The 16,369-nt window shown below is 43.0% G+C and overlaps 1 protein-coding gene across 8 annotated transcripts in view; it reads left to right on the top strand.

The window, feature by feature from the left end:
* The window catches only part of PICALM (phosphatidylinositol binding clathrin assembly protein), a 72,650-nt gene extending 56,978 nt beyond the window's left edge, over positions 1 to 15,672 (top strand). For 3 of the 8 annotated variants that reach the window (XM_081860358.1, XM_081860355.1, XM_081860352.1), the window contains 6 exons: positions 439 to 538; positions 3,164 to 3,187; positions 5,494 to 5,553; positions 6,715 to 6,819; positions 12,404 to 12,506; positions 14,055 to 15,672. In XM_081860358.1, coding sequence (XP_081716484.1) covers positions 439 to 538; positions 3,164 to 3,187; positions 5,494 to 5,553; positions 6,715 to 6,819; positions 12,404 to 12,496 — 382 coding nt within the window. In that variant the 3' untranslated portion in view covers positions 12,497 to 12,506; positions 14,055 to 15,672. The remainder of the gene's footprint in view (positions 1 to 438; positions 539 to 3,163; positions 3,188 to 5,493; positions 5,554 to 6,714; positions 6,820 to 12,403; positions 12,507 to 14,054) is intronic. The other 5 variants (XM_081860359.1, XM_081860353.1, XM_081860354.1 and 2 more) reach the window with 4 other exon arrangements.
* Positions 15,673 to 16,369: the final 697 nt, after the last annotated feature.

Raw genomic sequence — 16,369 nt, 5'->3', positions numbered from 1 at the left:
AGGAGAACTCTGAATTAGGGAAGCTGTATATGAACAGTTAATCTTGCAATAAATCAGTTCACCTCAAGATTACAGACTTCTAGGTACCCAAGTCTTATTATACAGGGACTGTACACTCTCTTTGCCTGCTTTCTTGCTTCTTTCTGCATTTTTGCCTTACATTTGGTCCCTTTGGCCTATTTATGTAAGGCTTGAGCCAATTGTGTGCTGGTGTCTCTAGAGTGGTGTGCATTAATGGATAGTATTTGCCTTCATTTTTATCTATTTTTGGAGGCTTGAACAGGGAGGTGTTGAGGTACATAGTTTCAGGATAAGAAATATTGCTCTAACCTTGCCTTGTTTGAACTTAGTTTATTTTTAAACATGTCTGCAAGAAAGGCAGCTAGATTCCCCTCCATCCCCTGAATTTAAGATCTTTGTTCCCTTTTCTTTTCTAAGTGATGTGAACTGGACCCAGCCAGGAGAAAAGAAACTAACTGGAGGCTCCAACTGGCAACCCAAAGTTGCACCAACAACAGCATGGAACACTCCAACAATGGTAAGCAGTTGCTGTAGGCATATTGAAAGAATTCCAGCAGCTCAAAATATGCTGTGAAAGTGTAGGAGGGCTATAGGAATTTTGTCAGGAGAGGCAGAGAATCTTAGAACTTATCGTGGGAGCCTAAAACAACCTGACACGTTTCATTTAGGTGATGTTTAATTGGATATTTATTAGCTAGAGTCATCCCAGTGGAGTCAGGCTTGTGTTTTAAGGTTAGCAACCTGGGTACTCAAACATACTGTGCTGATATAGTATCCTTGAGTGATGTAGAGGTCTCGTGGCATTGACAGCCTCGTGACGATTGCACAGAAAAATGTGTATCTAACCTGGACTGCCATACTTGAAACAGGTTGAAGTTTTAATCCATTTGTCTCACAATTTCACTATGATACTTCAATATAAGCATATACAAAAGGGGTTGAGATGAATTTTAAGCATTGATTATATCAGGGATGGGACGGAGGCAACATTCCCTGATGGGCAACTTTCAAGGGCCTGCATGTCAGTGGTAGGTGGAGCCAGAGGCAAAAGTAGGCGGAGCAACAGGTATTACTATTCCGTTAGTACCATAACTGGAATCTAGCCTGTGTAAACACCAGAAGTTTCTACACATGCATGCAGACAAGAATCATTATCCTAGTTGAAGGATACATTGCAGCCATGTGGAATCACCTGCAGAGCAGGACCACATTTGAGGGACATGGCCACATTTGGCCTCTGGGCTTGAGGTTCCCCACCCCTGGTTCATATGAAGCCAGGAAATAGCTCAGGTGAAATGGGGAAGTCTGGCTTAGTACAAGCAAGGAATGAAGCTTTGGAGCCATCACAAGGGGATGAGTGAAGAAGGAATGCTCAGCCCCAACACTTGTTCACAGCTTTATGAAATATGTATTAGGAAGCCAGGAAAGAAGATTTAAATCAAGCCATAGCCTTATACCATTTTATTCACAAAGTTTGTGAGAGAGGTTGCACTGGTTTTGTGCAAAGTCAGCCAGTGATTCTGGTTGATACTGGATTTGAACCCAGGTCTCCTTGTGCCAAGTCAATGCCCAATCCACTGCACCATGCTGACTTTTAATAAAGGTACATTCTAATGAGGGAAGCATCATAATTAAAAGTTTTATTTCATCATAAGCCCTGTGAAAGGAGACCTATGTTGGATATTAAGCCTTCACCAGAAACTCTGTATTTTGAGGTGCATTGTTCCTTGAAGCCTGAGCAATATTTTAAAAGAGAAACAATTGTAGTCTCAGTAGGTCATAAAGGACTTGTAGGGGCAGGAGCCCTCCACATCCCAAAAGTGCTCTAAAAGGTTCCAAGTTGTGACTTCTCCAGATCCATGTGATGGCACAATAGCCACAAAGGAGGATTTGAATTGTACTGAAAAGATATGGTGTGACTGAAAGCAAGGCAGGGAGCACAAACTTTGTCTGATGCTGCCTGTATTGTCATATAACTTGTTAAGAGAAATTGGAAAGAGATGCCTCATGTGTTCGATCAGTTGCCTTCTTGCTGTTGACTTGCCTGCAGGAAAATAATAATAGGTGATGGTTGCTAGCCTGGTGTATTTTTTTTAACATGCTTGGAAGTGGTGGCTCATAATCATTTACCAGTAGATATATGTGGCTTTTCAAGTAATAAATACTACAACTCTGGGCAGGCATGTGTGACAGGAGAGGATAACTGTGGAAGGAGGGATAGTGTTAAAACCTACAGAGAACAGCTTTTTGCCTCTAATACAATCAGGATCAAATGCTTAAGGCCATCTACACTGCTATGAATTAAGCATGTGCTAACTGCTAGACATTCTGGCCTGCCTGTGGTACCATTTTTGTGTTTTAAATGGGAACTTAGTGACTGAACTGGGCACCATTCCAGCCATGTGTATTTTGAGATAATGGTCATTTGACAATGACCTTCAAATGCCACTTTCCCACCCAGTGTTAGCTGTAACCTTTATAAACTACTTGGGAGAAAGACACTTGTAAAAGGAGGGGTGGCTTGAGTACCCTGTCCTTCCCTCCAAACCTCTCCAGCAAATGTTCCAGCCCATGCACTAGCCCTGTAAGGGAAATCTGATTCAGTCCCACATAGCATCTCATTCTGCCCTAACTTTTCATTCCTGGAGATGGTTGCTTCTAAATGTTTAATAATTTCCTTTTAGGAGCTGTGCTGAACTGCCTTGTGACACAGCTCCTGTCTGATAAGTCTCTCCTGAAGCTATGAGATTCCTAAATGGTTTTCATGAGCTGTTAGAATAGGAAAGACTAACTCACTTCCATTCATCCTCTGCCTTAACTCTGTTTGTCCTGTTCTGGTTCCCTTGTGAGTGCTTTCCCTTTAATTGGTACCGGTAGAGTCCAGTATTTATGGAAAACTTGCCAACACAAAGCATGTGAAAAACATGTACAAATGCAGAGGTCGTCTTGCGGCTTCGTCAACCTTGTCTGTGTCCTTTTTACCAGATGCTTAAGTGGCTTTGGATTACAAAAAATATATTTCGGGGAGGGGTTTGAACTCACTTTTTGACTAAAATGCTCTCTGTGTATATTCTGTTGTGTAAGTACTCATTTCTAATCCAGTGTTATTGCATTATGTAATTGTTCTTCCGGGGGAAAACAGAATGGCATGCATTTTCCACAATACGTAAGTGAACAAAACCTGCAGCCTTTTTTTTTCTTTTTGCAATCAAAACTGGCATGCTGATATTAACCACTACAGCAGAATCTCATAATCCTGCTATTCCACACTTTTTTTTCTCTTGAGTTAAGATCTTTGGGCATGACGACAACCTTGAGCAGCTTCTATCTAGCTTATCTAGATCTCAAGGTGTTCTGTGGGCCTCTTTTCTCCAATGATGGCATGGAAAAATACTAAGATGATTTTTCTTGCTTTAAACTCTGCCATTTGCTGCGAGATAGCTGGTGCGTGTGTCTGTATTGCCTTTTTAAAAAATGCATTTGGTGGATAAATCAAACCAAAAAAGGCATTTGTGCGTGTGAAATAACTGCATGAAACTTCACAGGCTTCTGTTCGACTTCACAATTCACTATCTGCAGACTTGATTTCAAATAGGGAGAGACCAATATGTCCCCAAATACTAAACCAAGTGAAAATGCTCACCCATTTGGTTGTGTATCTGAAAGACTTAAAACTTTTGAATTATCCTTCAAAGATGGGTGGCATCTCCCTTCAGCACTAAAAGGACAAGTAACAGTGGTTAAAATGACAAGTCAACCTAATTTCTCTTGTGTCAATAAGAGCTAAAGAATGAAGTAACTAATGGGTTTGTTTTCCAAATGTTTTAAGGTAAGTTTATTCATTGACTGTGGGGTGTTCCCTCACTCCTGCTTTTCTACAGCTACCGTGTGTGTGGTTCACCCCATCTGCTTTACACGTGGATATTGCAACTGTATTGTTTTACATCCAAAATCTTAAGCGACTTTAATTCTTTAGCTCTTAACTATAGTGATCCCAGTTTAGCCCAATTGGTTTCTCCTTCCATGTTACTGTTGGTCTTTCCCTGTATTCTCTTCATTGTGGGGAAATCCTAAGCCAGCCTTCAGCTCCTAAAAGCCTAGCAAATGTATGGCCATATGTATGCAAATGCATAATATTTTGCTTAATGGCTGTATGAATATTAATCATGGTCATTTCATTAACCATGTTAGCCAATAGCAAGTTGGATTCCATTGTCCAGTGGCTATTACAGTTCAAAGGAGTAAACATTTTTGAAACACTGTATGGTTCTTTTCTTCCCATCCCTACCCCAGAGAGTAGGGATATTGTTTCTGGAGAGTTAAATCTCCTACGGAAACAGTTCTTACAGATTAAGGGCATGATACAAAACAATGCTGTTCTATTTGTCCCTAAGCTCAGAGGGTTTGTATAGGAAAAGTTCCAGGATTGCTTGTGCGCGTCTATATTTTTCTGCTTTGCCATATTTTTTAGAGATTCCTCCACTTTCTAGGACTTCTGGTGTATGATGCAAGAGTGTCAAAGCCAGAGGGCTTGAGCAGAGTTTCAAAGTAGTTACTTCAAGCAAGAAGCCCAGTTCCTGTAATAGTTGTCTTGCATATGGAACTGCAGATTTTTTTTTGAAAAAAGTATCACTGGTTTGGAGGAGGTGGTAAGCTTCATAAGTTACCCGCCTACTGTCAAACATCACAATATCTGGCAGAAAGAACACCCCAGTCTGTCCCTTTCAGATGCTGGGAGGTCTTTTTGGCTGTGATATTTTTGTTAAAATGGGATTTCAACTTGTGCATTGATGTAAAATATCTTCTTGAACTATTTATACTTCCATATAAGTCTCCGGGGCAGCTGACAAGATATGCCAAAACAAACAAACATCGAGTCCTACATAAAAAAGAAACATGCCAAATTAAAAAACTCCCTATAAATGCTGTAAGCAGAAACAAACTTTTTACCTGGCCCTTTTTAGAAAACTCAGAACAGCTCCTGTTCAGACAGGCAGCTGTCTGCTTTATGCTTATAGCCTGGGGTGTTCCTTGACTATTCAGCTACTGGTTGCATGAAGCCCATCAAGTGAGGCTTTGTTTGACAGCACTCGACTTCTTGTTTTGGGGAAGCATCTAATTATTATTATTATTATTATTATTATTATTATTATTATTATTATTTTATCCAGGATGCTAGGTTCACATGGTCTGTAAAGCAATCCTGGGCCTGAAGTGATGCCCTCCCAACTTATTGGGCACCAGCTATATAGTGTGTTACCTTGTACATTTGTAGCCATGTTCAGCTAAAGAAACTCTAATGGCTTACCTGCAAGGATGTTACCATGATGCTCACTGGCCAGTTTCTGGCTCTGTCAGATATCAATTGATCAGCTGTCAGAGATGCTCATATTTACAGTCAAAAGCATTTCATTGCTGTTTGTGAAGCCTTTTCCATTTGCATGCCGCTCAAGGTTGTCTCTTTCTCATTAGGCACCGCCCGTCATGGCCTATCCTGCTACAACGCCAACAGGAATGATGGGGTATGGAATGGTCAGTAAATGTTTATATTCATTTGAAGTATTTTTAGGAGCGCTTTTATCGTAGCTTGCTCTTTCCATTTCCTTTGGGTTTCTGGGTGTGCTTGCAACACATATGTTGAACAAGATGCCACATACCTGGCAGATTAATTTTAGCCCCACTTGTTTGTTTTTTGACCTTTTTCACTTTGCCAGACAAAAAAATGCAATACTTAATGTTCTTTACTTCCACCTATCTTCTGTTACAGTGACTACTTTAAAAATAAATTCCAGGAAGCCTTAGCATTTCTCACTGAGACTATAAGGGTGAAATGAGCTTCCTTGAAAAACAGCTCCCCCTGCCCCACAAATGTGCAGCCATACAGTGTGTGTTCTAAGGGCATTCTGTTCATACAGAGCAATGGTGAAGCCTAGTAGGTTTGGCCAACACCACATGGGAACAGTATCCATCCTAGAACATATGTAGAATCCTCTGGCAGATATAAAGAGGCTCCTACCAGGCAAGAGACGGAGTTTGTTTGAAACTTAGGAAGTTTGAAAGCACTCCTTTTTAAGGTGACATCCTTGTAGATTAGCCTCAGATATTGGGCATGCCTTGTGCTAAATGCAACAGGAAGCTAAACTGCAGATTAGTTCTAAAGTGTTCAGGGCTAAGTGGAAAATCAATGCCTCTTTAACAACCCAGCATTTGAAATCTAAATGAATTTCTATTCGGCCCCCTCTGCAGTCTTCTGATCCTTGGTTAAGATACTTTATCTGAGCAAATTTTAAATTTGCCTGTTGGTGTTTTAATGGCTGGTCTTAAGATATTTGTTGCTTTTAATAGCTGCTGTCTTATTTCCTCTTTAGCTTTTTAAAAAATGAAAACATCTTAGCCTGGTACAGGAATGAATAAAGTGAAAGAGCTTGGTATATCACACTAGATGTTGTTCAAAGTTTTCGGCTCAATGTAGAAACGTGAAGCAGTAGCCTATCTAAAAGCGTGGAAAGGTGCATAGGAACACAGACCCAAAGTTCCCAATGTTTGGTTGCTGGAAGCTTTTTTTAAATGTTCCATTAATTATTTCCTTTACAGTGCCACTAACTAAACTGTACAGTTGGAGGCAATTTCTGGTGGTGGTCTCTTTTAAAGAGCTGTGCATGAAATTAATTCTTTGCTGTTCTGGATTTTTAGCCATCCCAAATGGGAGGAGTACCAGTAATGACGCAACCAACCTTAATATACAGCCAACCTGTCATGAGACCTCCAAATCCTTTTGGTCCTGTATCGGGAGCCCAGGTGGGTGTGGAACTGGCCTACAAAGCCGTTTGCTTCTGGCAGCTCACAAGCTAGTCAACAAGAGCATTGTGTGTGTATTTGGTCATGTTGTCAGGTGGTGCATTACTTTTGCTTCAACCGTTAAGGCTGCTCAGCCTGGGAAACTTGCAGCCCCAAGGAAGGAATGGTGAAGATGGGATGGAGGAAAGCTAACAGTGCCAAAAGGACCTTAGCAAGCAAGGTGAGGATAGTCCAGGAAGAGATGGCGCTGAAGGAAAGTTTGAGAAGGCATCTTGTCATTAGAAGAGAGTGCTTTCAGGTATTAAGAGACAGAGGATGGTAAGGAAGAGGGAGCAGCAGTTCTTCATAGTTAGCAGTGGCAAACATTGTGGTGTTGTGTCCCCCCCCCCATGTTTCTGGACTACAACTCCCATGGTTCCTAACACTGGCCATGTTCACCGGGACTGAGAGGAGCCAGAGTTCAGCATCAGAAGAGTAGGCAGCAAATAGTACTGTTCAGTTTTCTGTTGAAAAGCTAAGCTAAGGTGTCAGAGTGGCACTGTTTTTAGCAGGGGTGTTCTAGATCTTTATTAAAGAGAGAAGAGGTGATAGGAAGAAAGTCTGATTAAGGCTGCAGATAAAGCATAGCTTTTCTAGGTGCCACTTCAGGAGTGCCAATTTCCTCCATCAATGGTACTACTTCGTACAAAACCACAGGCTAGCCAAGTGTAGCAGGCACTGATTGGTGGCATGCATGCGTTTGTACACAGCAGAAGAGATGTGTGTGCAATTGTCATGTTTGTTCATTTGTTGCAGGTAACTTTTCGCCTTTGAAATCAGCCCTAAATTTGCCCTCAAAAGGACCCAAGCTTGTTCCAGTAGGATGTGACACATACAGTTCTCCTTTTTCTATTCTAGTATGGAAATCAAGAGGTTTAATCATAGAGTCTTGCCTGCTGTAACTTTTAAACTACTACTTGGTTTTTTCCTGTTACACACACACACACACACACACACACACACACACACACACCCATTTTCATCCCTTATATTTGCACTGTACTCTGTGGCTCCTCTTTTACTGCTTGTGTAACATATTCAGAATTTGAGACAATCTAGAGTGGTGGGTACGAGCTATTCTTTAGCTGTGCATACTTGGGAGTTGAGCTTAGGACATTAATGTAGGTCTTTCAGATCTGCCAGCCATTGGACTGACAAATATTTGACACAACTCACCCTCCCTAGCAGGTGCACTTCAAGTGAAGAGGCCTGCTGGCCACTGCCACTAAACTTTGCTTCATTGATGTTTGTCCATGGAACATTCCCTGATGTAACCCTGCATAAAATGAATCAAGGCTGTTTGGTGGATTGCACCCATTGGTGATTTATTGATGATATGTTGAACAGCAATCTAAAGCTTATTGGTTCAGTAAAAATGAACAAAGATTGTGTGTTACTAAAGGGATGTGCTTGGCCGAGAACTCCAAAGGTAGTGGCACATATATTGAGATGGAAGAAAGAAAATTTGATATCCTGAGGTCCAAACTGTTCCCTGATTTGGATGTTTATAGTTCTTTTCCCTTTTGAAAGAAACAGGTATATTTGTTCATGTTGACCTAGGTATTACATGAATGCATCCAGTTCTTAGTAAATATTAGGTTATAGGGCATGGTTTCTGTATTTCCCTGGTGAGAAAATGTGAGATTTGACTCTTGGGAGTTATTCCAGAGATTGAGATGGGATGTCAAAAGCTGAATCCTACAGTGTCCTTGAGTCTGTTGAATAGTTTCCTAAAGCAATGGAAGGTGCAGTGGCTTTCACTTGTAAGTCTAAAATAGCTTTGGGGAAGGAGCTCTATGTTCCTTAGTAAGCAGGGAATGATAATTTGGCTGTTCAGCTGGATGCATAAATTAGAAAGCCTTCCTGAAGATGGGACTTTGCCACTTCAGAATGCAAGTAGGTACTAGCATTGTTGGGGAACATTTGATATGTAAAGGACCCACTCATAAAAATCCTAGTATATCAGGGAGAAGACCTGGGTCAAATCCTGCTTGGTAGTTTCGTTCCGGACAGTGGAAGCATTATGTCGTCTGCTGTTCTTCCCTGGCACATATTCAGAAGTGATGACATGTCTTACAGCAGTTTCCACTATGCATCTCTTGTGAATGTCTAGATTTATCTTAACTATGTACATAATGGGTGAGGAAATAGGTTTCCTCTGGAAACCCCAGATGTTGGGAAATGTACCCTTTAATTGAGGCACTTGCTGAGTTTGCTGCTGGATGGAGCTGTTTGTCATTCCTCCTTACACTCTGCTTTACTGTGCTGATGTCAGATTTATTAGCGTTTCTTGGGAAAGGGAACAAAGGCCCGTTGTGGGAGCCTGTTTGCTGCTCTGAACCCTGGCAGTATTTGGCTTCTTGCTCTGCCCCCTGTTCCTCCATACTAGACGCATTGTGTACCCAGCGCCTGCTTCAGGGTTCTGAAAGAGCGTCTCCCCTTTGGTCACCTGTTGGTCTTGGCAGCTCTTTTGTTAGCAAAACAGCACAAGCGGGAGTGCCTTCCACATAACACGAACTGAGCATGTTGCAAAACTAACTTGAGTGGATGAGTCTTGACTTCCATCAGTGCCATGAAGCTGAAAGAGACCATTCATGGAACCTCCCTCCTCTTCATTCATCTACATAATTTTTGCTTTCCTCTTCCATATCCACTTAATCATCTCCAGACACCGCCTACTAGAAGAAAAAAAAAACATTTAGTTTCTGCCTTGGTTAGCCCAATGGTCCCTTAAACTCAGAAACGGAAAGCCCTAGTTCATGTAGGCGTCTATTGATTTGGCTTCTGTGTGGTAGGAGGCTTGTAGCAGCCAGCAGAGATGGGGAGCATGTGACTCTCCAGATGTTGGACTCCAGGAATTATGGGAACTGTAGTACACCAACATCTGGAGCACCAGTTTCCCCATCCTCAAGCTACCGGCTCCCAACTGCAGCAGCTCTCCATAGAGAGCTTGTTGCTCCATAACTGTTGCAGCAACAGAGGGAAAAGGAGGTCAACTCTCCTGTTTGGTGTGCTCTTGGAGGTGAGCAGGGGGCACAAAGGTTGGAAGGAGCTTCTTCACAGGTGGCTGTAGCAACTGTTAAAATATTTCAGCTACTATAGCCACCAGGAGGCTTCTTGCCACTTGGAACATTTAGAGTGCTGGGTGAACCAGGACTGCGTCAGAGGCTGCATCTCGCCTTTTTCATGTGTGGAAAATTGCACCTGACTGTTCCCATGATTATTCTTTCTCTGTACAAAAGGGGAGGCGACTTCTTACATTCAGAGAAGAAAATTTATCACTGTTCAAGGATTTTGATTATAATAACTTCCTTGGGAGTGACTGAAATGATTTGATTCTTTCAAAGAGAAGCCAAAAAATGTTCCCTAGTCTCAAAGAAGGCTAGTAGATGTGTTTGATTTTATATACAGTGGTGCCCCGCAAGACGAACGCCTCGCAAGATGGAAAACCCGCTAGACGAAAGGGTTTTCCGTTTTGGAGGTGCTTCGCTAAACGAATTTCTCTATGGGGTTGCTTCGCAAGACGAAAAAATCTTGCGAGTTCCCGTGGGTTTTTTTCGCTCCCCCCCCTTTTCCTAAGCTGCTAAGCCGCTTAACAGCTGATCGCTAAAAGCCGCTAGACCGCTAATAGTGCTAATCCGCTAAGCTGTCAATGGGCTTGCTTCGCAAGACGAAAAAACCGCTAGACGAAGAGAATCGCGGAACGGATTCTTTTCATCTTGCAAGGCACCACTGTATAAAAAAACACAAATCAATCAGGGTGTGTGGGTGTGGGTGTTTCTATTTGAAATAATCAAATTGGATTGCCATCACCAAGGACTGGAAATGCACTGCAAAATCTTCTCCAGAGCTCTGAAGTTGCCTTCCAATGTGCCATCTTTGGTCACAGCTGGGAGACCAGCCATGAACATTTAGGAAGGGGCTAGTTGGATGGTGAGGGCTTGGTAATAGGTCTGAGCAATGGCCATGAAGTGGCCGTATCTTAAAATAACTGTCCGTGACAAATAAACTACATCTTGCATAAAACAAGTATGCTGCCAGTGAACGGCTATGGGATGTATAGGTTAAGCAATTGCACACATTGATGCTGTGCAGATCATTCGGGCGATAAATGTGACCGGGGGGGGGGGCGGGGGAGGCAGTCCCTTGCACTTTGTGCAGGAATGTGCACTAACAAAACAGAAAGACCGTACCCATCTGTCAGCTGCATTTGACTCTCCCTCTGGTGGATGTTTGCCGTTCTGTGTTGATCCAAGCAAATTGAGGAAACTGAATTGTTTGGGCGTGGGGAGAGAACATTCCGGAAGAACAAAACAAAAATACACAGAGCCTAGTAGAGCTATGGAATTTGCTCCCACAGGAAGTAGAGACGGCCACCAACTCTGGATGGCTTCAGAGGGGGATTAGGCAAAATTATGCAGGATCAGGTTGTCAGTGGCTACAAGCCATGATGATTGTGTTCTGCCTCCGCTGTTGGAGGTCATGCGTCTCTGAGAACCTGTTGCTAGGAGTTGCCAGTTGGAGTGCTTTTGTACTCGGGTCCTGTATGTGGGCTTCCCATGGGCATTGGTTGGCTACTGTGAGCCCAGGATGCTGGAGTAGATGGGTCTTTGGCCCGCTCCAGCAGGGTCTTCTTATGGTCTAATGTTATGCTCTTAATAGAGAGAGTCCTGGGCTTGGATACAAAGGGCTGCTTCATGCATGCGTCAGGCTGCCCAGTGGATTTTCACTTTCTAACAGTAGGCTTCTCCTCCCCGCTCAATTACGCCATGTAACTATTACTGGAAATCAGGTTTTCTTTTCTTAAAAAGTGTGCCCGTGCAGAATGCATTGCTGCTGTTCAAGGAACGGAGTACTTGGCTGTGAAAGGCTCATTTGGCCCATGTTTGTCCACCTCATCCCTTGCAAGCCACTTCTGTCCTTCAGGCCCCACTTTCCCCCTGTACCAGAGAAAGTATAAGACCACAGCAGTTAACAGTGAACAAGTGTTTGTATGGTACTTTTCATGGTTAATGTTAATACAGATACGTATGTTTCTCAAGAGAACATAAGGATATACAGCCAGACACATACCGCCCTCTTTCTGCTGCTTATGCAGCTTTTGGCACCTAACGCTGCACATTGGCCATCCATGGAATGTAAATAAATGTTAAGTGAGGCCTGGTTGTCATAGGTTGTTTTGAAAGCTAACTTCAGGTCTAGCTTCTGCTGTTTTCAGAAACACACTCTGTTGTGCCTAGTTGGGAGTGGTAACTATTGGAGACCATTGCCATACCCTCTGGATAAAGTGCTGGTGATTTCTGCCAGTCACATGCCAGAAATTCACCTTTGCCTATAGGTAACCTTCTAATGTCTGCATCTGTCATACCATTGGGGCAGATTTCAACTTAGCATGCAATCAGACCTTTTCTTTTTAACCAGCCCACTTCAGTCCTAACTACCTTTTTCTTAAGCCCCTCCTCTCCATCACTACATTTTCTGCCTTCATATTTCTGTCATTGAGGCCTTCTTTTTCTCTTTCCTTCTCTGACATCTTCTTTCCCAGCTGTCTGCAGCATCCAGCCCATCCACTCAGAGTCCACACAGAGCTTCAGGGAAGGATCCTTTTGCAGAGCTCTCCCTCCAGGATTTCTTATAGGACAATTTAGGTATTGCATGTTAACTCTGGGGGCACTGCAAGCTCGGATAATGCCTCGTTTGCTAACGTCCCTAGCAATATTCATCCTCACATTAAAATGACACAGTCTGGGGCTTTGTAAATTTGCATGTTGTTATTCTGTGACCTGCTATAAACCACGGCTGCTAATGTGGGATGCAAGAGAAGAAAATTATTATTATTATTATTATTATTATTATTATTATTATTATTATTATACCACCCTTCATCCAAAGATCCCAGGGCGGTTCACAACAGAGAAATACAAAATGAGAATGCAGAATAAAAACAAAAACTCATAGCCCCCCTCCCACAATCACCTTTAAAAAGGCCGGGTTGACAAGAAACATTTTCACCTGGTGCTTAAAGATGCATAATGAAGATGTCAGGCGAGCGTCCCTGGGGAGAGCATTTCAGAAACAGGGAGCCACTGCCGAAAAGGCCCGTTCTCTTGTTGCCACCCTCCAGGCCTCTCGTGGATAAGGCACATGAAGAAGGGCCTCAGATGATGGTCGCAGGGTCCAGGTTGGTTCATATGGGGAGAGGCAGTCCTTGAGGTATTGTGGTCCTGAGCTGTTTAGGGCTTTATATGTCAAAGCCAGCACTTTGAATTGGGCCCGGAAACTCACTGACAGCCAGTGCAGTTGGACCAGGATTGGTGTAAATAATGCTCAAACCGCCTTGCCTGGTGAGTAAGCTGGCCACCAGATTGTGCACCTGCTAAAGGTTCCAAACCGTCTTCAGAGGCAGCCCTACATGTAATGTGTTGCAGTAATCCAGCCTCGAGGTGGTCCACCAGCATCTGGAGGGGGTACAGGTTCTCTGCCCTTAATGCTAGACTTCTCATGCACCCCAACCCTCTTTCCCCATGTGAAATAACTGAGCCTCACATTCTCCAGAACAGAATCTTCACTAGCCCTGCAACTGAGCACATTGTGGGAAGAAGGCAAGTGGATTGACAGGCTGTCATTGCATAATTCGTTCCCATTTATTGGAATGTCCATGCTCCAGAAAATGTACATTCCCTTTTCCCCCCCACCTCTTGTCAACACCTTTGTTTTGTTTTTTGCATAGCCTCCTAGGTCTAAAGCCCTAGTCTCTTTCAAGAGAGATGTGCTTTGACGTACTATATAGAAATCCATAATCCCTCCTGTAACTGCCATAATGCTGTCTTCTGTTCGTTTCCTGAAGAAATGACCTGAGATTCCTTCACCAGTTTTATGACCGCAGTTTCCCATCCTCTCGGCTGCAGCTCAAGGGTTGCAGCCCACAGTTTAATTGCTTATCGCCCCAGAGGGCGATACAAGTGCAGTCGTTGCCAATGTGCCCTCTGGCTCTCTGGGAATGGGAATAGACCTGCACATTCTACATGCAATAGGGAAATGCTGATCTTCGTTATACTGAAGCGCTATATATCTCTGTATTCCTGGTCTGCCACCTTGGAACCTACTTAGCCTATGGCCAGTGAATGGACGTTTGGAGGGGGAGGGCAGGTTAGTTGTGCAAACTCGTAAAACGGATGCCTTTCTTGTCTCCTCAGATACAATTCATGTAACCGCACCAGAAGGGGTGGGACAGGAACAGTTCCAGAAAGACCCGTGCTCAACAACAGACCCTTCTTTCCAGCCAAATCAGAACTGATGCCTCAGCTCTCCTCTTCACTAGAACGGCCTGGTAAAACCACACAAGGCCCCACGACAGCAGTAGGAGCACCAACAACATAGGGCAGCCTTGAACCCCCGCAGCACTCTCGGTATAAAACCAAGAATTGCCACAATTTTGGTGTGGGATCTGTGTTTCTTTTTCTTTCTCCCCCTTCCTGGTGACTTCTAATCATGTCAGTAACTCGCCACCTATTTTAACACTCTCCGTCAATAACACACACACAAAAGGAAGCCTCTTATTTTGCCATGAAGGGTACAACAAGCACCTGGAACTGCCGCTTGGAACAAAGAGCTGGGCATCCTCTTACCGTTAACTCCAACGACTTTCTCTAGGGGATCAAATCCGAAAACACCCTTTTAATTCTGCCATTTCCTCTCTGCAGTCATCGCAAATGTTAGACTCAATAATGGAAAGTTTTAACTTTTTAAAAAAAGAATTATATATTCCGTTTGCATAGACATTCCTTTATGTATTATTGTTTGTATTTATTTATGATTATCAGTTTAAGTAACAATGTATCACAAAGCCTCCTTTGCGGGGAAATGAGCGTGGATGTATACAGTATGTCTCCCTTTTGGAGTTTCTTTCCCCCCCCTCCCTCCCTCCCTCTCTTCCCATTTTTATTCACGAGAACTATTCTGATTCAGAGTGCATCTTCACTCCAGTAACACACCCAAACTACACAGAGCACTGAGTACGTTCAATGGTCTGAAAACACCAATTGTCCAAACTCCATGGGAATTAGTTCTGTTAAGGATTTTGGCAAGGGGTGGGGGGGGGGGAGAAAAAACAGCTGACTGGTTGGGAGGAGCACAGAATTTCTCGACCAGATGTTGGTGCTTCTGGGATGAACTTTTTTCCTTGCTTTGTGCTTGGCATGTCATTTATCTTACACTTGACGTACGGCCTTTCCAAAATGAATGTGAGGAATTGCTTTCATTTTTAAAGACTTTCCTTCTTCTCTGTACAAAAACCAAGCAAACCCCGATACAAACTTCTGAGGTATTACGTGGGGAAAAAAAGCCTTCGATCTTTTCTTCTTCTTTATTTGCTAGTGCCAGCTCCATGATCATGTATCGTGAAATAGAATAAACTCAGAAGAGAAGTTGTGTCTTTACTAAAGGGCACAACCCCAACCACCAAGTTCCCCAGCAGAAGCTCCTCCATTCAGTCCGGTCTGGTGAGGGGCTTGTGCAGGAGAACTTCCTGGTGGGGTTGGCCTTTCAATGTTGTAGGAACCCTTTTAGTTTTTCTGCAGAATTTGAAGCAGCACTGTTGATCGGTGCTTTGTGTAAATACAATCATACCAGTTTGGGTGGCATCTGGGGCCTTAAGAAGGATAGTCAAAAGGCATGAAAGCAATTCTGTACATGAATTAAGCATACTTGCTGCATTGTCTCCGCAGATTCTATTTTTGTTTAAAATGTTTAAAAGTACGTTAGCAAAAAAAAAAAAAAAGGTGGATTTTCAAATAAAATGCAGCTTCCACAGAACTTCTGTTTATAGTATGAAGGTCTACAGTGGTGGGTTGGGATGTGTGTGGGGGGGTGTCTGTTTGGATTTTTGGTGCCATTTTGCAAGGTAAAATGTGCTTTGATACACTGTGAGTGGAGATTGACATTTTGGCTGCTTTTGCAACTTGGTCCATTGCATTAGTGGAGATGTATGTGGACAACTTTTAAACACAGCTGAACATGGTTTGCATTTAGGGCTCAGCTAGCCTTCTAAATCCAATTTCATCAAGTCCTGTGCTCAGGTTAAAAACCCTTTGGGGGTGGGTGAATTTGCCATTAAAGGGGGAATGCCTGAATTGTGCCAACTTCACACTTGTGCCATTTTTTATTTTTTATTTTGTTCAGCTATGCCCAATGACCTGTCAAGATTGAGGTAATAAAATTTGACTGGGCCGTATTGTTGAGGCTATGTATTAGGGAGAAGACCAGACTGGAATTCTCCAAATGGTGCTTTTCTATGTTAGAGGGAGCACTCCTCCCTTCACTTCTATAGGGGATGCCTGAACTAATGAAAATAGGTTGCATGTCCAAGCCTTGATGGTAACTTCCACAAAAGAAGCAGTATTTGTACTTAAGACTGTGCTTACAAGTTTAGGACCTAAGCCCTGCCAGCTCAAAAAATCAGGTGGTCAGCCCTACACTGTTTCTCTACACACTCAACCATGCCCAAAGTTGT

Source organism: Podarcis erhardii (genome assembly GCF_964252035.2).
Source record: "Podarcis erhardii genome assembly, chromosome: 4".
In the NCBI taxonomy this organism is placed as follows: Eukaryota; Metazoa; Chordata; class Lepidosauria; order Squamata; family Lacertidae; genus Podarcis; species Podarcis erhardii.
The sequence above is the reverse complement of the archived record's forward strand: the minus strand, read 5'-3'. Positions and strand labels throughout refer to the sequence as shown.